This window comes from Labeo rohita, chromosome 21, assembly GCF_022985175.1.
Source record: "Labeo rohita strain BAU-BD-2019 chromosome 21, IGBB_LRoh.1.0, whole genome shotgun sequence".
In the NCBI taxonomy this organism is placed as follows: Eukaryota; Metazoa; Chordata; class Actinopteri; order Cypriniformes; family Cyprinidae; genus Labeo; species Labeo rohita.
Window position 1 is genome coordinate 529,463 of NC_066889.1, and position 23,575 is coordinate 553,037.

The 23,575-nt window shown below is 37.1% G+C and overlaps 1 protein-coding gene across 4 annotated transcripts in view; it reads right to left on the reverse strand.

Moving 5' to 3' along the window:
* Nucleotides 1–11,737: 11,737 nt before the first annotated feature.
* The window catches only part of gabrg2 (gamma-aminobutyric acid type A receptor subunit gamma2), a 52,360-nt gene continuing 40,522 nt past the window's right edge, over nucleotides 11,738–23,575 (reverse strand). Inside the window, exons 7-10 of one of the 4 annotated variants that reach the window (XM_051092993.1) lie at nucleotides 22,212–22,364; nucleotides 19,052–19,257; nucleotides 16,878–16,901; nucleotides 11,738–12,320 (exon numbers count right to left, since the gene is read on the reverse strand). In XM_051092993.1, coding sequence (XP_050948950.1) covers nucleotides 12,042–12,320; nucleotides 16,878–16,901; nucleotides 19,052–19,257; nucleotides 22,212–22,364 — 662 coding nt within the window. In that variant the 3' untranslated portion in view covers nucleotides 11,738–12,041. Of the gene's footprint in view, nucleotides 12,324–16,877; nucleotides 16,902–19,051; nucleotides 19,258–22,211; nucleotides 22,365–23,575 lie in introns of all 4 variants that reach the window. The other 3 variants (XM_051092992.1, XM_051092994.1, XM_051092995.1) reach the window with 3 other exon arrangements.

The following is a 23,575-nucleotide window of genomic DNA, read 5'->3' on the forward strand; positions in this document are numbered from 1 at the left end:
GAGACACTGAGAGTGCAGAGGCGCTTCCTTCAGCCTGAGCCATACATCTGCAAGCCTTCACAGTTGCCAAAAATATCACTTTTGTGTTTAAACTGCCCAGCCCAGGTGCAAAACAAATCTATTGGAGTCTTGTTTCCTATCAGATATCAAATAGACATCTATTAGATGTCTTTAAGATGTTTATGATTTAGAATGACATCTATTAGATGTCTTTAAGATGTTTATGAAAACTGTAAAACATCTTACAGATGTCTGCCAGACGTTTGTACACAGCAGATGCTTTCCAGATCAAGAGATCTTTAACAGACATCTTGCAGACATACGTGTGCTATCTGGGTTAGAATAGCTTGACCTGCAGCCGATGACAATAACAATACAGTGAAATAATCAAATAACTACGAACAATCTAGCTCTCTAAACGTGAACAAATATATTATCATACCTTTTGCATAAAAAGCAGAGCTGCATTCTCCATTCAGTGTAATGTTGGTTAATGTGTATAATGTTCCAATCAAAATGTGACACTGTGAAACAGACTGTTCTTAACTATGGGCTACTATAAAAACCCCACCAAAACTCATGACAAAACCCCCCTACCCAAATTAAAATGACTATTATTATTTTAAAAATTTACTTAAAAGGACAGTTCACCCCAAAATGAAAATTCTGTCATTACTTACTCAACCCTCAAGTAGTTCCAAACCTGTATGACCTTATTTACTCTATTGTTGACTAAAAAATAAGGTGTATTTGGAAAACTACAGTGCCATCTAGTGATTTGTGAATTACAGCAGCCATGTTATAGAAGAAGCTTCACTGATGTAGTTTTATTCTGCAGTGCACCAATCAAGTTCAAAAGGATTTTACTCATAATAATATCATTTATGTAACAAGTGTAATAGAATAAAATACAGAGATAGACACACATAGCTTAAATAGTTCAAGATTGTTCACAGGCTGTGCAGCCTCATGCAGTGCTATTCACACTTTTAATCAGTCATTTAAAACCAAACATAGTTGTATGTAAATCTACAAAACATTTACAGTAGAAACAAAACACATCTTTTAGTTGATTCTCTGCCATCTTCACAGCTAGACATTTTCCTTCTCTTTGGATTGGAGGAACTTCTTTTCACCCAAGCCATAAATCTGCGAAGCAGTGTCCGTTCCCTCTCAAGGGAATCTGCTGCCGTACTGAAGGGATGTCTGTCACACACGGTTGTGAAAAGGTCCACTGGGCTACAGGAATGTATCACACCGAAAGGACTTGTGAGCCTTGAGTTGAGTCCACATCCACACTATAAAACCTAATGAATGTGTGTGGAGAGTACCGGCAGAAATATTTTGCAGAGATGCACCTTTCAAACATCTAGAGGCAAAGTGATACTTTGTGATACAATATGATCAGTGTTGTGAAGGTTACTTGGAAATGTAATAGGTTACAGATTACAAATTAATCTATTTAAAATGTAAAAGTAGTGTAACTTTTCAGTTACTTTATTAATGTAACATTACATTTGATTACGTTTTGATTACTTTTCTAAATTTCTAATATTTTCAACTGTTAATCATTTTGAAACCTTTAAACCGGGCAGTGTTAACCTTACATTAGCACTCAACACTGATTACTGTCAGACTTAAAATCCTTTATTACTTGAATTAAGATTATAGTAAGTAAGGGATAATCTACATCTTTATTATAACAGCCGGCTGTACATTATCCCACTTATTACACAGCTGCTTGCCACAAAAGTAAATAATTAGACACAAAACACTGATCTCATTTGAAATATTTGAACACAAAGCTTCCATGAAGAAATCAGTTGCTAGCAAGTGGCAAGTTCAAACTAGACACATTTAAGGGATACGATGCACTCATACCACTTTTATTACACATTTCACCACATAAATAATTAAGTACTAGTACTTACAGTACTAGTTTGTTAGTTATTTTATTACTGTACACATAATATAGAGTTTAAATTTTCTTATTAGCTAACCAAAAGCAAAGCTTCCACCAAGAAAAACTATCAAGCGTATAGCGCGACTTAAGTTGCCCAGATGAGTCTGTGTTATTACCTTTTACCAGTTGTTATCAGGGAATAACATATCATGACTGAATGACTGACGAATGTCACCACTGACCAATCAGAATCAATCATTCCACAGAGCCGTGTAATCATTTAATTTAAAGCACAGACACCGGAAAAATTCAGACTTAACACTTATTTACTTTGAGATCATTCTGAGGTTAAATACAGATTTAAAATCATAACAGGAAATAGTTTAATAGCTATGATACTGGATTTGAAATGAAATGTTGCATAGTTATGACAGGAAACACTGGCATCTAACAATGCCTTGGAAAAAACAATTAATCTTAAAAACTGAACTATGCATAAACCCAAATAGGAAATAAAACCGATATCGATAAAACAGTCTCATTTTAGAGCAGTCAATGCAATTTATGAAAGAAGTCCATTCAATCTGTGTGTGTGTGTGAAAAAATTCAGACGTAATCCCCTTTGTAATCATTAACATTTTCAAAAGTAACTGTAATTTAATTACACATTTTTTCTCAGTAACTAATTACAATCAGTGTTGTTGGTAACGCATTACAAGTAACACGAGTTACGTAATATTATTACTTTTTTCCAAGTACCTAGTAAAGTAACTCGTTACTTTTTAATGGACAAGAAAATATCTGAGTTGCTTTTTTTTTGAATAAGTAACGGCAGTTACTTTTCCCGCCATTTATTGATTAAAAGTTCTCCTGTCCCCATGCTGAGAGAAATCGGGAGTAAGATGTTAGTTCTAGAATAAATGTGAACATGCATTAATTCAGACTGACTCATAAAAAAACAGATTCAGTATTCCTCAAAATGAATAAAAACAGTGAAATTCAACTCAGAATATGACGCAAACCTGCAATAATTAAATATGTTAAATAATACAAATATCCTTTATGTATGTCTTTGCTGCCGACCTTCGATCATCCAATTCAACCATACTAATAAACAAAAATTACTCAAGATAATCTAACATTTGTTTTCTTTTCTTTTTTTTTATTGCTGAAAAGTTGACATTTTTTTCTTCTGCATTCTACTGTACAGATGTGAATTTACTTTTCTCAAAGCCTGAGTCTTTTGGTGTGAAAAGGCTTTTACATTTGCCAAAAATAGAACTTTTTATATTAAAAACAAACAAGGAAGCCCTGCCCAGATTTAAAAAGTAACGCAAAAGTAAAGTAATGCATCACTTCCCATAAAAAGTAACTAATGTAATTAATTACTTTTTTTAGGGAGTAACTCAATATTGTAATGCACTATTTTTAAAAGTAACTTTCTCCAACAATGATTACAGTTATATTTATTTTGTAATTAAATTACGTAATTCCCTTACATGTAACTAGTTACTCTAACACTGAATATGATAGAAACTGCACCAGAAACCTAATGCGATAACTTCTGCTTGGTGGCAGTGGAACCTGTGTTGTGTCCACCAAAAGCAAGTACATCAGATTTATGCCACTAGTCTGAGTGATGAATGTAAATCTTAAGGGCTGTGTCTGGATGTACCTTGTGCGGTCTTTCCTGCTCAGTTAAATCAAATGACAAAGGGGGAAAGGCCTGCAGAATGACAGGTCGATTGTTAATCAGATGCCACCACCGCCAAAGAGAGTTGTTTCTAAAGCCAGAATGTGTAGAATTTCATTTCTTGAAATGCAATACATTAAACAATGAAAAATATTTTTGGTTGAATAAATAGGAGTAGAAAACAGTCATAAACAGCTGTGTTTATGTTAGACATTTTGATAAATTTAGTTGAACTGTTCAAATGAACCGATGAAAAATTGTTGTGGAGTGTGTTTGATTATTCCCTCATGTAGCGCTTTGTCACACTACACCACTGTTTGTTGGTAAAAGTAATTTATTACTGACCAGCGTTTCAGTGTTACTGTCATTTTACTGAAAAATGTTCTTATGGTAAGTTAGCAGCACTACTGCGTTTTTCCACTTGGTGGAGCAAATCTGCTGTGCATCGCCGGAATGACCTTGGTGACTTATTATTTGCTTGAGAAATGCTGTTGGTTTTTCAGCTGTTGTTTCCAATACTGTTGAATGACGGAGCATGTCCTGCAGCAATAGATGAGAGCTGTCTAAAAACTGACATTGATCAATGTGATAAAATTATGGTCAAACTTCAGGAGAATTTATGCTGTCGTGTTATCATAAATCATCATTTTCTGATTGAATTAAATAAAAGCCAAGACAACATTTAATCAAATTATTGCAGTTTCTTTCTCATTTTTTTTCTTTCTCAAAAGCTGAAGCAGGTGAAGGGCACTGTTTTTATATACTCTCAGATTTGCCTCGCAGCAAGCGTGTTTAGTCATGTTCCTGTAGAGAGCAGTAAGAGCAAGGCGGTTGTGCCTTCGCCGTGTCATCTGATCCTGCCCGTTACCTGCTGCTGACAGGCCCTGACAGTCAAATCCGCAGAATATGGAAGAGGCGTTTTAAAATTCTTCTCAAGTCAACAGCCAGTGGGCCAAAAAATGTTGCAAGCCGAGTGATAATCACTCAAGGTCACAGGCGTTTTGGATGAATTATAGAACAGGCTGTAAAAAAATGGTTGTGGGAAACTGTTTAACATGGATGGGGAACACTGCATTTAGATTAGAGGGGTTAGAGCTGGAATCTCTTGTGGATATTATCAAATCAGATACTGCTGTGTTAACATGATTTATATTGATATATAGGATTGGTCGTGGTCATTAGAATACTCCTTAAGACTGTGTTTTGCATTTGAAGTTTAGGTTTAACTACATTTATTAATTTATTTATTTATTTATTTTTGTTGTTGTTGTGCATCAAGTGAATAATTGCGGTATAAACCACCACAGTTTTTCATAATAATAGTATTAATGGAAAATTGCTTGTAAATGGGAGGGAAGTAGTTTGCATGTCATGTATACAATTAAAGGAGAAGTCCACTTCCAGAACAACAATTTACAAATAATGTAGTCACCCCCTTGTCATCCAAGATGTTCATGTCTTTCTGTCTTCAGTCGTGAAGAAATTATGTTTTTTTTGAGGAAAAATTTCAGGATTTTTCTCCATATAATGGACTTAATTGGTGCCCCGAGTTTGAACTTCCAAAATGTAGTTTAAATGCAGCTTCAAAGGCTCTAAATGATCCCAGACGAGGAAGAAGGGTCTTATCTAGCGAAACAATCTGTCATTTTTTTCGAAAAATAAAATTTTTTATACTTTTTAAGCACAAAAGCTGGTGTAGCACAGGCTCTGGGATGTGCGTTCATGACGCTACGAATCACACCTAAGTTCATAGTCTGTGTACTCAGGCTAAAAAAGGTAGAGTATTGTGAAAAACTCCATCTTATTTTCTTCTACAACTTCAGAATCGTCCAACATCATTGTTCCTTTTTGTTTGTAAACAGCGTTTGACTTACTTGCACTTTCTTAGTCTTTGCACATGCGCTTTGTAAACACTGGGTCTGTAGTTCCACGTGACCTTTCGACGTGATTCAACAGTATGTGGCATCGTGGACACACATCCCAGAACCTGTGCTATACCAGCTTTTGTGCTTAAAAAGTATGCAAATTTGTTTTTTAAAAATGACAGATCATTTTGCTAGATAAGACCCTTCTTCCTCAGCTGGGATCATTTAGAGCCTTTGAAGCCTTATTTCTACTGCATTTTGGAAGTCCAACTTTGGGGCACCAATGAAGTCCATTATATGGAGAAAAATCCTGAAATGTTTTCCTCAAAAAACATAATTTCTTCACAACTGAAGACAGAAACACATGAACATCTTGGACGACAAGGGGGTGAGTACATTATTTGTGAATTGTTGTTCTGGAAATGGACTTCTCCTTTAATTATTAAAGGGATAGTCCACACATAAAAAAGCAAGAAAGCAAGCAAAGAAACAAAAAACTGTCATCATTTACTCATTTGATGCAAACCTGTATGTACAAAAGAAGACTTTTAAACGAATACTGAAACCCACTGACTGTGTGTAAAGATTCACTTGAGATCAGGTGGATAGTTGCTCAATTTTCGTTGTTAGGATCTGGGACAAACACAACCAAAGTGGACTGACATGAAATTCTAAAAGAAATTCCCTAGAAATGGCAGGTGCTTGTGCACATCTTTCTCTCTGCCGGTCAGAACACTCTCAAAGGTATAGTTCACCTGAAAATGAGCATTTGCTGCAGCTTCCTTCATTGCTTTCTCTTCATGGTTGGCCATTAAAACTCTGTTTCCCACTGAAGGTTGTTAAAGGTGAACCTCTGACCCTCCGGTTATAGAGTTTGGCATGATGTGTCTGTTCTTTGAGACTGAGTTTGTGGACAATTTCTGCAGTTGTGCTCAGAAGTCATGGTTTCTGAGCACTCAATCATCTCAGAAGACATGCTGAAACATGATGTCTATTGGCAGCCTCGGGATACGCTCGAACATTAGGGGCGAATCCAGTCGTTCCATTTACGGTGAAATTGTACCTGAAGGTCACAACTGAATGTCTTTACACCTCACATCATATTGCATGTTCTCGAGAGTCCTACTGAATCATTTGCTAAACCTTCTCCCATAGGGTGCTGGTGTAGTGCGTGATTTGTGAAGGACAGTCATCTCAAGCAAGTTCTTAGTGATTTGACTTTGAGTTTTATGTTTGAAGTAATTTTAAAAGCTCAACATTTGAAGGTTTTCTCTCAGACAGACAGATGAATTGCTATGTAGTCGATATTATTCAGGGGTACGTTTCCCAAAAGCAGTGTTAGCCAAATATGATTGCAAGTTCCAATGAACTCTATCAGTAACAATGGAACTTGCAACCGAAACAACAGATGCTTCCACATGTAATCTAACATGATCACCAGACATAAAAAAAATCATCAAAACTGTGTAACATTATGGAATAAAATGTGACCCATGAAGAGGTAATTAAAAGAGGTAATAATGACTGTCAAGCTCAATTAACACTTTGATTATCATTCTAAATCCAATTCAGTGTTTTTTTCAGCGTTTTGATCAAAATGTTGTTTATTTCTTTATTTTTTATTCATGAAACTTGCCCACATTCAAGTGTTCATAAAAACAATGCATGAAGCTAGAATAAAATGTTTTTGTTTGCAAGCAGATGCCCTGATCTTACTTTTGATGTTTTGTATGTTCAGATATAACAAAATACCTAAATAGGGACATAGTAGTATATTTAAAGTATGTTGTAAAGAAAACTTGCGAGTATACTTGCAGTGTAAAACTACTAAGCTAGTAGTTTACTGAGACTATACTTCAAAGTGTACTAAAAATGCTACAAGTATTTAATTTGTAAACTATCAGTATACCTATAAGATCGCTTTTAGTATAGTTGCAGTAAAAACTAAAAACTTAGATGTAAACTAGTTGTGTACTCAAAGTTTACTACTCTTATACTTGAAGTGTACTTAAAAGTATGCTTTTATATACTAGAAAGTGGGCCAATTTAGTCCCAAGGAGTATTGAAATAGTACACTCACAAGTATCTACCAGTACACTGATATTTGTATACTTACTACATAAAGTATACTTAAAATATACTTGAACTTTACTTAAGGATACTTAATAAAATAAACTTGAAGTATACTACTTTTTTGGTAAGGGAAGCATGGTAGGGTTTTGCCATTTAATTGCTCGGTGATTGAAGTGTGTTCTGGTTTGTATTCCCCCCCCCATACTATGCAAGTTAATGCCTACCAACAACTTGGTTATCAGCAGTCTTCAAAATATCTTCTTTTGTGTTCAACAGGAACTCGTTCAAGTTTGGAACGACATGAGGGTGAGTAAATGACTTCTGGCTGAACTATCCTTTTAAGGATCTGTTTTTTTTTCCTATAGTTTTTTCAGTAACAGCAAGCGATTCATAAGTAATTTACCCAGCACTTTATTTACACACTATTGATCTGACTACAGTCACTGCCGCCATGATCACTTCAAGCACACCAACGTCTCTCTTTAATTTAATTACATTTTACTGCCTGCTTCCCATGGGAAGTAATAAATGCATGTTAACTGTGTCAGAAAAAAATAAAGCTGACATCTGTCAATCTTGTGCATTCTATAATGTACCTTAAAAAAAAAGCATAGACTGGACCCAGTATGTGTGGTATGTGAATAAAACACCAGGATTTGCTTTGAAATATCACATGCCAAATACTTTTGCCCCACTGTTATTTTGTAGTGGCATAGTCTCTAATACTTCTTCTCATTTAAGAAATATATCCATACACCTTATAAATGCAACATTTTATTGAAAAATTCCACAGCTCTGTGCTTTTCCTTTATGAAAAGGATTTCAGTACATATAATTATAGAATGCAAACCCTTACATGAAATCATCAGTGTCCTTTAAGTACACTACTCAATAAATATATAGATATGCTGAACAGCTGAGAGCTTATTTTCAATCTTTTTGCAGCTTGTCTTTACTGCTATAGAAGCATGGTAAATGATTTAGTGTTTCCCACAGGCAATAAAGTATGTAACAATATTTATTATTTACATGTGCTCTTCACAAATGCTGTATTTGTTACTAAAACACGTTCAGTTTGTGAGATTCATCCATTTATACATGTGATTATATTTGTGCAATCGAGTAAGAAAAAAAAAAATCAAACTATCATCGAGGATGGGATATCACCCTGCAGGGTTTAACAGGTTTAGACTTGAACAACGCTTTATCCATACGAATATGCTTTTGTGCAAACCCAAACAATCATCTGCCGCTTAAGTGAAATTATACAATATGAAACCTTTGAACAATTTAGATGATGTTTGGAAGATACAATTAGCAATAAAGCTCACATATGTCACAGTTATTGTACTAAACAAACAAGATAAAAGAAAACGATACCACATTAGATCAGATTTAACACTGAAAAAAAAGAGAACATTTTGCTTCTCAAATAAATGTCTTTTTACCTGAAAAGAACACTACAATTCTGATTACGATAAAGATTAAGTGTAGGAGGCATGTCAGTAATGTCAATAAGCAACCGAACGGAGAAAAATTTCCATGAACACACACTCACACAAAACCCAATTGCCAGTAAGTGCAGAAAATGTCTTAAACATGATTTGAGATGTTCTGTCCTGATGCAATATTACTACAGTATCACAACCTTCAACAAAAGTTTATTTTAATCTGATTTTAGCCTCAGGCTATTTGAACTAAAATCTCATTTGTCAACATTTTCATAATAAGGTTTGTGGTAAATAATTATTCGTTCAATCAATTTCCTAAACAAGCTCCCCTTGACACAAGTTTTTTTTTCTTTATGTTAGAAAATAATAATAATCCTGCATAAAAAATCCTCATAACAAAGCAATAGTGAGAACAGAACAAAAGTACTGGTTAGCGACACGTCCTGTTGTGGGATGATGGCAGTTTATAGTGAGACTTTATTTCTGGAGTTATACTATAGCCTTTTGATTACATGTATTAAAACAAAGGTTTAACAAGCCTATTTATCTTGACTGATGAACAGTATTTCAATACAGTGCAGATGACAGGGCTTTTAACTTCACTTTAGGTTGCACTTGAAAGTGGTAATTGTACATTACATTAGCGGTATTTTCTCTATTTTCTCTAACTGTATCCACTTTCTGTAAGTATTTCGTTTAAAAAAATTAAATGGATAAAGCATTTCCGTTGGGTGTAAAAACGGGAAGCTTGCTGAAATAAACTATTTAGATGACAGAATGCAAAACGGTTCGTAGTTTGGCACTAAAATGATCTACATTCGCACAGTTTCTATTGCTACCACATCCATGTCATCCTACAGTAAATAATAAACAGTACATTACTCATGGCTAGGTGATATCTCTGGGGTGTGGCTGTTGATTTTCAGGACCGACATCCAGAATAACTACTCAAGAAAGAAACAAACTGAGCTCCACAAATGTGATTATTATAGCGTAGGTGGCACACAAACAGCAAACTGATTCTACAAAGGGCTGATAGTAGAGTCGATATCATCTATCATGACATCTCATTTTAATACGAGTATAAACGAATCAAAAATTAACCATGCTCACGTGTATGATGCAAAAATATCAAGATGCATACATAGCCACAAAATGCAAAACCGTACTGTATGCTGGTTTGTCTGGCTGGAAAGTTAATGCATAGGGATCGGAACTCAAACTGTATACAGGTCTAGATCATGTGTTACTGATGTAACCAGAGATGTTTTGCTTATCTGTCATTTTTGCTACTAAGTAGTTGCACTTGTTCACTTGTTTTGGAAGAAAAAACTAAAATATTGATTTTAACTGCAGCAGTTGGAGAACAAAACGATCTAAACGCCTGATTAAACCCTTACGCTTTGGCACGCCTCAGATTTTTGTCCACAGTGTTTTAGTTGCATTTGTTTTGCTGTATTTTACTTATACTTTTTCGGCGATTGCGCTCAGGCAGCCGTAATCAACACCAAACGTAACGAGCACAGTTATTTAACCTGGGGTGAGATTTCTGGATGGTTCATTAAAATAGAAAGTTGGTTGTGCTTGCATATGTTACATTTTATTCATGATAGTTTGTAATTTGTTTCCCATGTATGCATGTCAATGTTCTAAAGATAATAGGTACTACATGCATGCATGTCATTTGCTAAATGCAACAAAACTGAAGCTGATTAACACACACATTAACATATTCATCTATAGATTAGTTACTAAATTCACTGAAAGAAGTTTTTGTCAACTGAAATGTAGGTGACCCTCCTCCTACGTTTGAGCCCAATTTATTATTACAACATAAAATACTACATGAACAAAAACATAAAAGTGCATATAGACATTTTGTTTGACAACATTCTGTTACAAGTTTCTGGAAAGCCCAAGACGGTGCTGGTAAACGAAAACCTTTAATGGTTTTATACCACCAAAATAAAAATAATAATAAAATAGGGTAAAATATAACTTGAGTATGTAGTATCAGAACACTCACCCCAGCAACTTGTTAAAACTGAAAGATGAGCAGGACTAACGTCTGGTTACTAGTAATTCTGTGGATATATACCACACATATCCAAGAATGGAAAGGAGGCTCATACTGATACCCAAAATGACGAAAAATTGAATACAGTACTTATTTTTTACATGTAACAATATCGTTGTGCATTTACTGTATAAATGACTGACATCCAGTAGTGGCAAGAAATGATGTAAAATGTATCCTGAACTGTTCCAGTTCAGCTCTCCTGACCCTTTTATTAATTGATGACAGTAGAAGACTTTTGCTCATTTTTGGCCTAAAAGGTGCATGCAGTATGATGTATATCACTACATTATACAGTATTCATCTATTTACAACATTTGTACAGGTGACCGTACGTTTTACCAGCCGTGACCGCACATGAAAAACCGCAGGGTTACAAATGGCATAGAAATTTCAAACACTTAAATTTGTACGTTTGCGCTTTAGAATAACAAATAATAGGAGCAAATAAGAGCATATACAAATAAATCCTCTGACACATTTGTTAATATTTGATTGATTGCTTTTACCTCATATAGGCCTGACAGCCATGCATTTGAAGAAGGTTCCCAAAATCTCTTTAGTGCTTACTTGTTCAGGGGCTAAAACGACATGTAGGGGCATGCAGTACTCAGATCTTCTGCTTTTTGCTCTACACGCTTCTGGAAATCTCAGGAATAATCTTACAGATGCAGGTTTTCACTGACTGCCCCTTCTGCTTTTTTTTTTTTCTTTTTTTGCTACAACGTTTGCTTTATGCACAAGATATACTTTCTAGAAAAAGATGTAAACATAGACAAACCAACAATTCACATAATACGTAAATGCACAAATAAATAAATAAATAAATAAATAAATAAAAATAACAGAGACCGGAAAAACAACAACAACACGTTGCAACTTAAATGTTTTCAGTGGGTTCACGTTTCCAAGAAAGGGTCTTGCTGGAATCTGTAACATAAAATAAGGCCAGCCTATTATTTTTTTAGTTTGAAATATTTTAAAGATAAAGATAGGAAAACCAATAAACTACGTTGAATAGACCAAATGCGGTAGGAAAGAAAATGCGGGCGTAAGAGTCTATCTTAGCGATACGGATGTGCAAACGGCCGTGCCGCCACGCTCCTGAGCGACAGTCCTCAAAGCAGCAGAAGAAGCTGGTGCAGTCCTTCCCGTCCAGACACTCGTACCCGTACTCCTCGTCCCGCTCCTGCATGTGGGTGGCGTTGTTCATCTGGATGGCGGTGGCTGAGCGCGGGCGAATGTCCACAGTGGGGGCCTGCTTTTAGAAGAGAACACGTAATCAGCTAGGGTCCCATCACATACACGGGACATCTCGACCAGCTGTCAGGGGCTGCGCTCAAACGTCTGTCAGTGGGTACTCTGCACCTAATATTGTATGTGAAATGCATTAAATGTTGTGCAACTGCAATTCTTGCTAGTATTTAATACTTAAATACTAAATTACATTACATACGTATTATGGCTGTTCATTGCACATTTATCTGTCTGTTTTTTATATTGTTGTGCAATGAATATATTACACTAGTAGGGTACAACGGGGCTAAAGGCGCCTTTGATATTATTTTCCTCTAAACCACTAGATGGCAGAAAAATGTGGCATAACACTTTTCAAAGCATCCGCTTTTCAACATACACGTGCAAATTTGTCTGATCCTTGCAGCAGCGCAAAGTCAATTCTGTACTTACTTGACCTAATATTTAATGTTTTAAAAAATGTTGTAGATTTAAAGAAGTCCACTTCCAAGACAAAGATTCACATATAATGTACTCACCCCTTGTCATCCAAGATGCTCATGTCTTTCTGTCTTCAGTTGTGAACAAATTATGTTTTTTTGAGGAAAACATTTCAGGATTTTTCTCCATATAATGGACTGATATGGTGCCCTGATTTTGAACTTCCAAAATGTAGTTTAAATGTGGCTTCAAGCGATCACAAATGCGATTGTAAACGATCCCAGCCGAGGAAAAAGGGTCTTATCTAGCAAAACAATCGGTTATTTTCATAAAACTAATACAATTTATTTTTTTATTCTCAAACGCTCGTCTTGTCTTTCCCTCCCTGAACTCTGTGTATTCTGGCTCAAGACAGTGTGTGTCGAAAAACTCCCATCTCATGTTCCCCCTCAACTTCAAAATCGTCCTATATCAGTGTTTTACCTTTTTTGATCTTCTTTGCATGTTCACTTTGCAAAGACTGTGTCGGTACTTCTGCAGCGATGTAGGATGATTTTGAAATTATTTTTGAAGTTGAGTTTTTCGACATACCCTAACTGTCTTGAGCCAGAATACACAGAGTTCAGGGAGAGAAAGACAAGATGAGTGTTTGAGAATAAAAAGTATATAAATTGTACTATTTTTATGAAAATAACCGATCGTTTCGCTAGATAAGACCCTTCCTCCTCGGCTGGGATCGTTTACAACCGCATTTGTGATCGTTTGAAGCCTCATTTAAACTACATTTTGGAAGTTCAAACTTGGGGCACCATATCAGTCCATTATATGGAGAAAAATGCTGAAATGTTTTCCTCAAAAAACATGATTTCTTTACGACTGAAGAAAGAAAGACCTGAACATCTTGGATGACAAGGGGGTGAGTACATTATCTGTCAATCTTTGTTTTGGAAGTGGACTTCTCCTTTAAGTAGCAAATGAGGATCGCTAAATTTCTTGAATATATCTTGAGACAAAAGTCTTCTTAATGATTTTCAGTTATGTTTAAGATAATTAAAGTAACCGTTTTTTAATAATGACAGAATATGTAAAAGTATGGTATTTGGGGTAAAAAGTGCCCCTGCTGTTGGGGCTAAAAGGCACAATAATTAACATGATAATTAATAGAAGGCTGACTTTTCTATATGTTGACATGACATTGTTAGATTCAGATGGTAAATATTATGTTGAGTGTCCATCTTAGAGATCATCACCATGTTTAGAATGAAACCATCATATTTAAAAACACGCTATTAATCATATCATATAAAAAAATATCATTTGTTGTTACTACTGAAAATCTACATTTTAGAATCTTTACATTTTAAAATGATTTTGTTTCTATATTTTAAAATAATGTTTTATATTAACATATTTTAATGCCAGTATATTTTTTAAAAAAAGCAATTCATTCTTCTATTTATCAAAATAGGCAGAAAATAGTACAAACTTTGCTAAAGTAATTGTTTTGAACAAGTATTAACTTAGACATTATTAAAAAAACAAACATTATTTTAGCTAAAGTATTTGTATCAATACTGTGTGCCTTTTGTCCCGTGCTTTTCCCCTCCTCATACATTTATGAGATTTTTAAAGGAACACGCCACTATTTTTGAAAATAGGCTAATTTTCCAACTCCCCTAGAGTTAAACAGTTGTTTTACCGTTTTCGAATCCATTAAGAAAAATCGCAACTTTTCATTTTCCGTCTGTCTTTGTACACAATGTAACTACAGAAGAGTCAAGTTTTAAAAAGGAAAAATATCGAAACTCTTTGGTCATTTTTGAGCGAGATGCTAACGGTCTAATCAGATTCAGTGATCTATGCTAAACTATGCTAAAAGTGCTACCGGCAGACCCGGAGATCGGCTGAATGGATTCCAAAACGGTAAAACTCGACTTTTCTTTTTCTCCAGGAGAGTTGGAAAATGAGCCTATTTTCAAAAATAGTGGCATGTTACTTTAAACAAAATAAACGACTTGTATGATTTATTTTCACACAAAATCTGTTACTTCATAAATGTTCAATGCAAAGGTACAGTATATATTTTTCTGCAATCATACACTTTAGACGCAGTGAAAGCACTTTTTTTTTCTTAGGGTGTGGCTTTAGCCCTGTTGTACCCTGTATCATGGAAAAATAATAAAGCATAACTGCATCATTTACAGCAATGTTTTCCATGTGAGACCACATGGCTCTTCCTAGCATGGCACTATGTGTCAACATAGAAAAGCTAAATAATTAGCTATTAATATACTTTCAGTCTTGTATCTTGGCCAGTTACAGTACTGAAATCTAAGTTTAAACATACACTTGAAATACACAGATGTTACGAAACCTGCATGTAAATATCTCCCATCAAAACCAAAAGAAATAGGATCATTGGGACATATCCACATTTCTGGATTCACAATCATTTTGCCCAGCACTGGAAGGGGGCTTCAAATCCCTTTGAAAAACGAAGCACGACCAGCTGTTCACGCTGGCTTCTCCGGGTGCACATTATGTAGCATTTAGGACAGAGCCACCTGAGGCTGTGCGGAAACGGGTCATGTGACTCGCTTCTCAAAGGGTTTCACAGAAGCGTTTGGAAAGCACAAGAGCACAAATAGCCTGCCATGTGGAAAGAAACAAATACAGTGGAGTTCGCAGCTTTAACTGAATGAAATACGACAACCTTCAAAGAGAAAGTACCTCTCCTGCCTTATATTCTACATTTAAACTGTGGTTCTCAACTGGTGGGCTGTGACCCCAAAATAGGTTGTGTGTCTGATAAGATTGTGTACGCTTAGTGAAAAATCAATATACTAAAATGTATTTGAACTACATTTATTTCATGCTAAGTGTGCTACAAATACAATCAAAAAATGCAAAAAAACTGCTGCTGGGGTGTAAAAATCCATGAATCTTTTTTTTATTACATCAAAATACTCGTGAAAGCACTCAAGGCACTCAAGTAAAAGATACAAAAATATAAAAAGCCTTTATTCACATGGTTTTGTGCACAAATGTGTTGTTTTTAAAACGTTAAAGCCATGTGAATAAAGGCTTTTTATATTTTTTCACACTACATGAGTGCCTTGGATTTATGCTACAAATACATTTACATATTTATGAACTTAATAAAAATACCCTGTATATACTACTAAATTGGAACAATTAATTTTGTGCTTAATTCATTTTAATTGCACTCCAAATAAAGTTTAATTATAATTTTTATATCAGTAAGTCTCGAGCAACATGTCAGTAAATATATTATATGGTTTGATAATAGATTTGAACTCTACTTAGTATGAAATAAATGTATTTTAAATATATATATTACTTTTTTTTAATAGGGATGTAATCATATACAATTTTTCATTTGGTTGAAATCCATTTTTCGGGGGTTTATGCAAAATAATAACCTCATTTAGAATAGCCTAGTACAAACTCATTAACAGAACAAGGCTGGGAACAAATTCATGTGCGTGAATTTGACCAAATTTGTGTAAAAATATGAAAAACTGGTCAAGTTCTTAGCGAATCAGACCCATTGCGAAATTGAGGTCCCGAAGCAAAACTAGCTGAGAACCACTGGTGTAGTGTGGTATGCTATATTACACACTGATCTAATTCCCTCTTTTCCGAATTCTTGTGAACTATCTTTTAATCCTTAATGGAAGCTAAATGTAGGCCTGCGCCCTCACGCACATTGACTTTTGAAAGATAACTACGGCTAAATCTGCCGAAGCCATCAGGCTCATGCTCTTTAATTGGGATTAAGCTAATCAGTGCGGTTGTCTATTTCAAGCTGTTAAGGCTCTGCTGACTATTTCTGTCAGGTTTAAAGCCTCATATACAAACACGCAGAGAAGGAGAAAGGCGGCCACTTTTTCATTGAAAGAATGATGCAAATATTTCAGCCATTGCTGTTGTTTTATTGCGTTAAAGTAAAATAAGAGTCTGTGTGCTGGCCCCACTGCCTTTCACAGCACAGGAGGATCAGTGCTAAACGTTCTAGATGTTAGTGCAGTGAATCTAAAGACCAGACACAAGAGCAGTGTGGTTGCGCAGAATGCAGAAACATGCATGATTAGTGAACTTTACATGAGCAATATACCTTGGAGGAAAAGAGCCGCAGGAGCTTTTGTCCACACAGGAAACAAAAAAATATTAGAAATTGAAAAGAAGAAAACAAACAAACACAAACAAACCAACAACAACATAAAACATAAAACAGACATACGGTATAATGCAAAAAAAGACTCTGAAAGTGGAAAGAGAACAAATTACTGCAACCTCACACATATACATAGACACAGAGGAAGGGGGTGTAAGGCAGCATATATTAACAGGTTCACGGCATGTCATCAGATACGGAATAGAATGACTGCTCATTCCTAAGGAGAACACATCTATCAAAAACATCTATCCTGTCAGAATTTAGAGCTTGGAAACGGGTACTTCTTATACACCTGAAAAACAAATCAGCTTTCTAATCACATCAGGGCGTGCGTGTAGCAAACAATCATTACCAAAGAACAAAAGAAGAGCATAATCATCTAAGGAGGAGACTGGTTCTCTTCAACCCTGCGGAGATCAAAACGCTTCTTCAGCAAAAGCTTCTTGGCGTTTTATTTGAAGAGTTTTACTTCAGAGCGTGTCTTTGACTGGGGAACCGAACTGTCGAATGTGGTTTGAAAATCATTACTCATTAATCTGCCTGACATTTTAAACCCCAAAATCAAATAAGACATTTCTGGCACCCCTTTAATCATCTGAAAGTGGAACGACCCCATTTGCTGAGATCAGCCCTCCTCAAGCTGCGGATATGAGCACCATGCTGAGATGAAAATCTAAGGCTGCACTTCAAACCTGCTACTGAAATGACTCAGATTAAGGACATCACTGCTCAGTGACACTGTGGTCCACGTTGGCAAATCTGACCACATGTGGAGGAAGTTCTGAAAAAAGGTTCCAGCATGCACAGTATCTTCCAGTACCGTAGTGGGCTGTCTCACTGGGTACCGCCTACACAGGCGTAATGGAAACTCATTAGTGACTGATTAGAAATGCTCTTCATAGGCAACAACTAACGATCACTTAGGTGCATCACAAATAGCTTTCTTCACATGAAGCACACAAGACTCATCTAGCACTCAAAGTGGATTCCTACAGAGTTAAAGACTTAATTGCTAAGCTAACAACACAAAACTGTAGTAAGAACACGTAATTCACATCTCATGGACACATGCTGGCTTTTTTGACAGGTTTATTCCACTACCAATTTTTTTTTTAAACAAACTTTTACAGAAACATTTTAGTTTTTAGTCTTACTTTTGAGAGGTACATTTATAAATTTAGTGCTGTCAAACGATTAATTAAAAGTTTTTGTTTAAATAATACAGTAGTCAACATTTGAAGTGAATCAAAGAAAGTTCATCAAAGTTGTCCTAAGACACAAATGTGTAATGCTTTGGTTATAAGACAACTTTGATGAAAGGTTTTGATCCACTTCAAATGTTGACTACTGTATATGTGTGTGTGTGCTGTGTATATTTATTATACATGTATAAATACACACACATACATGTATATATTTAAGAAAAACATGTTATGTTTATAGATTATAAATATTTATATATCATATCAATTATACAGTCATGGCCAAAAATATCAAAACATTTGCAACTGAAACAATTTTCTGAGAGAAGTGTTACATTTACTGACAGAATTGCAAAGGTGCCGATATTTTGGCCATGACTGTATGAATATAAACATGTACATTTCAAAATATATACTGTATGTGTGTATATTTATATATTCATAAAAATATACACAGTACACACATATGTATATTGTAAACAAAAACATTTTTGAAACTATTTTAGATGTGATTAAATGTGTTTAATCATTTGACAGCACAAAAATATATACACTACCTTTTTTTCTTTAACTGAACTCAAAGTAATAGTTTCTGGGATCGTCTTATCCAGAAGTGATGCTGCCTTAGAATTTCAGCAAAGCGAGGTATGATCTTCACATTGGGAGCACACTCAGCCTAGCAATGCTGCCTAGGAAGCTTATTACCTTGTGGAAGAGTGCAATTATTTGAAGTACTCTGGAGTTCTCAACCTTGGATAGACTTAAATGTTAGCAAATAATCCCTGACTCAAAGTTGCAGTTCTCAAATAGGCTAATCTTAGAATTAGAAATACTAGTAGTACATTACTTAATGCACTTTATAACACTGTTGTATTGGTAGATCATAATGATTTTAGAAAGTGTACTCACAGGATTTTTCTTCTTCTTGTCTTTGTTTTTGCTGGGCTTGCGGTTGCTCACAAAGTAGTGGAGCGTTCCGTACTCAATCAGAGCGGCGAAAACAAAGATGAAGCACACCGATACGAAGAGGTCCATAGCCGTGACGTATGACACTTTGGGTAAGGACTTCCTAGCAATGGTACTCAAAGTGGTCATGGTAAGCACAGTTGTGATTCCTGGGGAACAAAATAAATAATACTCAATTAAGAACATGGAGATTTCAGTGTCTGTTGCATATGGATTAATGAGGTTACATCTTGGACAACAACATCAACGACAAGGCCAAAAGTCAGAATAGGGCAAAGCCCAAATCCTCCATATCTTCAGCTGAGTTCCCAAGCAGGTTCCTCTAGAACTGACACAAGAGCCGAGAACCAGAGATGGCAAAAAACGAAGCCACTAGCAGGAGGCACACATTGTCCTGCTGGATTCTTCGAAAGGCTTCTGGGTGGAGGCGCACCAGTGAAAAGGCATACAACTTGGCCTTGGGTGACTCCTATGCTAGTGCCTCTGAGCCCAGCAGCGCTGGACAATAATACCGGGACACTGAGTCATCCAAACAGATCCATGTCTGCACTGCCAAATTTCCGCTAATGTAGAATTTCAGGCTCACAATCTGAGGATAACTTGCTACAGAGCTGTTGACACCCAGGAGGAAATGTTCTTTGCCATGGAGTCCTCACCCCTCACTGAGATGGACAATTCACTAGCCAGACTCTATCAAACCCAACATCCCTCTTCAACTCCTTGGTGCCTAGTGGGAGGATTGGAAGATGAGCCACAGAGGCAGGGCTGTGGACAAAGAGTCCATTGTTCCCCACATATCACTCACCAAAATGGGTCCACAGGATAAACTGGAGACATTTGTGGACTTGTTCGAGAAGACAGCAGAGGCATGTGGGTGGCCACATGGTCACTGACTGGTGTGCCTCACCCACTGATGTCCAGAGAAGACCAAGCAGCATCTCAACAGCTACCCATGCAGAACTTCCTGGATTATAAACCTGAAGCAGGTCATCCTATTTGGTCCACACCCTACAGCAACAGTGCTTCTGGTAATCAGTCTTTCACCCTAAAGCAGTGCTTCTGGTCCGGACACCTGGTGGTCCTAGAACAGCTCATTGCTTCCAAAAGATGTAGCCAAGTGGATCCAGTGCCACTGCTTGACATGTCCCTTTTCACCTTCTTCTCTCTCTCTTTTGCTCTCCAGCCATTCCCTCACTCCCTCTCTCTTTTCAACCTCTCTCTGTACCCAGGTTGTGCAGCAGCATGTCTCCTTGACTGTTGCAATGGGGGCTAGGGCCTAACAACTTTCAAGCCTTCCCTAGTGCCCTCCCTGGGGAGGTGCACTGGCTGGAACAGCAGCCTCCACCTTTCCACCTCTTCTTTTCCAGCTACCCTGCTCCCTGTCAGACTATTTCCACCTTGCTGCCACTATGGCAGTGGGCAGACCTGCCAGCAATGTGTGGACCCACGTCATTTCCAAGATTGTAATCCTTGAAGGTAGAGAATGATGTGAACACAGGGATGTGGTGCACTACCCCATGGTGTCTGTTTGTTTGTCCAGGGACAAAAGCATAGAGTAAACTTGGTGGTTAGTGCCTCCAGCAAATGCTAATTTTGGGGATAGATTAGCCACAATGATTTGGGGAGTCTATGTGCGGACACCACAGTAGGTGGTGGCTTGGATGTTCGGTACATCATCTACCTGTCACACCGGGGGTAGCTCTCAACAGAGACTTTCCTCCACACATAAGAATGACAAAACTGGCTTTATAATAACTGCTTGTGTTGCCCCCACCTTGAGTTCCAATTTTGCCATCTGGCAAGGACCTTTGAGGTCACATGGCGATCTCGACTAAAGGTTAGACGAACAGGTAGGAGCAAGTCATGTCAAGTGTACCACCTCAACTTCCATAAACAATGCAAGGAGGAGGTTCTGATGGCACTGATGATGGCAGAGGATGACTTCTGGGCAAAGGCGAATTCAGAGTGCAATTCTTCCTTCTTCTTGTCCCCTCTAGAGATCACCTCTCACTTCCCAAGCTCACTGAGATATAAACTGCAAGATGAATTTACAGATGTAGTCTGTACAGAGGAGATTAATACTACCCAGTTGTATTAATCTCATAGAGAAGCAATTTAAAATGCACCCTGGAGTGGTGGTGCGACTCCTTATTGCCCTATTGTCCAAACACAAGACAGCCTTCACCACACCTTTTTGATTGCACCCATTTGTGATGCTTCCTTTCGGGATCTTCAGGGCACCAATACCCACCATCTTAGCATCTCAAGGACAGAATTCTTCGGCTACACGCTGCATATGCGAGTGGATCACCTGTTGGTATCTGGCACTACAGCCCTTTCAGTTCAAGGTGGTCCACAAGATAGGGGCACAGATGGCTGTAGCAGACTACCTCTCCAGGCTTACTTGCCTGAGTAGGGAGGTGGGTATGTGGCAAAAAGGATATGGTTTAGTGAGGCTGGCAACAGGAGAGCAAGCAATCTGAACTCTGAGTGCTCCCTCATGAGGCATCAGTGATGCAACAACTAGGTGGGCAGAGCTTGTGCCATCTGCCGATGAATTGGTGTGTAACTGCCCATCATTTTGCACTTCTGGAAGTCTCAAATTACATATTCATTAAATGAAAATTAGGAGTTTGGCTCTGATATTTATCTTTTTGTTTCAACATAACAGATATTTTGGGATTCTCAATAGTAAAACACTGAGGCCAGGATTCACTGCAGGAAAGATCTTGACATTGTCACCACTAGTAAGCTACTACTAAATATATTGTAAAAAAATTAATTTGCTGTAAAGTTGCTTTGGAACGATATGTATCATGAAAAGCGCTATACAAATAAATTTGAATTGAACTGAATTTGAATTGAAAGATCAACTGCTTAATAAGACTAGTGGTGTTTACAGGTAAGACAAGGTAAACAATTTGCCATTGGAGTGAGAAAATAAATTCACTTTTTTTTTTTCATCATTTTTATTCTCAAGTAAATTTGTTTTGAGAACGTTTAGATTTACTGTATATAAAAAAGACAAAAAGGTTTAAGAAAAAAGGGATAGTGTCACAACACAAAGTTGGTTTTTCAGTGGAATGTAAACAGAAAGTCTTACCCAAAGAAGTTCTGGCTGGCACTGCATCCTTGTTGATCCAGAATGAAACCCAGGACAGAACAACAATCAAGGTACAGGGGATATACGTCTGGATGGTGAAATAACCCATTCTTCTGCTTAAGTCAAAGAAGACGGTGAGAACCACATAATCTCCTGGGGACAAAACAAATTTCATATTATGAACAAATGCACACACCTACTTATTATTTCAGTTTTCATAAAAAACATCCTTCAAAACTTTCTTTAATAACCATCTGTGCCATCTATTTTACAGCCCAGCACAGTCTGGGAACTCTATTATGCAACTTAATTCTATTACTGAAGGTGTATCCTGATGCTGAACAACAGTACTGAGTCACCATGTACCAAACAAAGTCAAGTGTGCCCAAATGTTTGATGTTTGTGCTGTAATTCAAAGCTTTCCAGCTACAGAAGCAAGGCTGAATATGATCCAGACCTATACTGACCTGAAACAGAAGACCTTTCTGTGGCTGGAGACCTACCCCTCAGAGGCCAAAGAATCATGATTTCCCACTGCATGAGGCAAGAAATCATCCATAGTATACACAAAGGACACCAAAGTATTGTCAAGCCCAGAGATTGGGACTGTGAGTTTGTCTGGTGGACATGACTATCCTTGCACATCAGTCAGCTTGTGGAAAACTGCAGCACATGTTGACAGTGTAGGACAGAGCACAGAGAGGCCTTGTTGACCACTCCATTGCCAGAAAGACAATGGCTACAAGTGGGCACAGACTTGTTTCAATTCATATCTTCTTGTCGAGGATTATTTTTCACTGTGTGTCTCAATGTCGCCAACACAGCCACAGAATTCCAGAGACTGTTATGTCTGATAACAGGCCACAGTACAGTTGTGCTCTTTTAAAAATACAGGTTCACACACATTGCCAGCAGTCTGACATACCCGTAAGCAAATGGTGAGGTGGAGTGTGCTGCGGCTACAGCGAACGACTCTGGAAAGGGGGAGGGAAGAAAACAAAATCTTTCTCCCTTCCAAACATCAAAGGATTCAGGAGTCAGAAAAGTGAGCAAAGGAGTACAATCTGCACGTCCCTTACCAACATTGCAGTCTGGGCAAAGCATGTTGCTGCTGTGAGAGGAATCACAAGGGGCAGTCATTTGACAAGCAAAAACACCCAGTTCTTACATCATACACGCTGCTGAAAGACTGGTCAGGACTGCACACATCCGAACAGCTGAACGAAAGAAGATGTATTCTTACTCAAAAGGGGGAGGTGTTCTGTGAAGCGTATCAGGAGTATCTTGCATGTTACCGGACTGCCCTAATTCAGTGTAACACCGGTGGTGCTTTATGTGTTCTGTAGTAAAAGGTTATCCCGTGC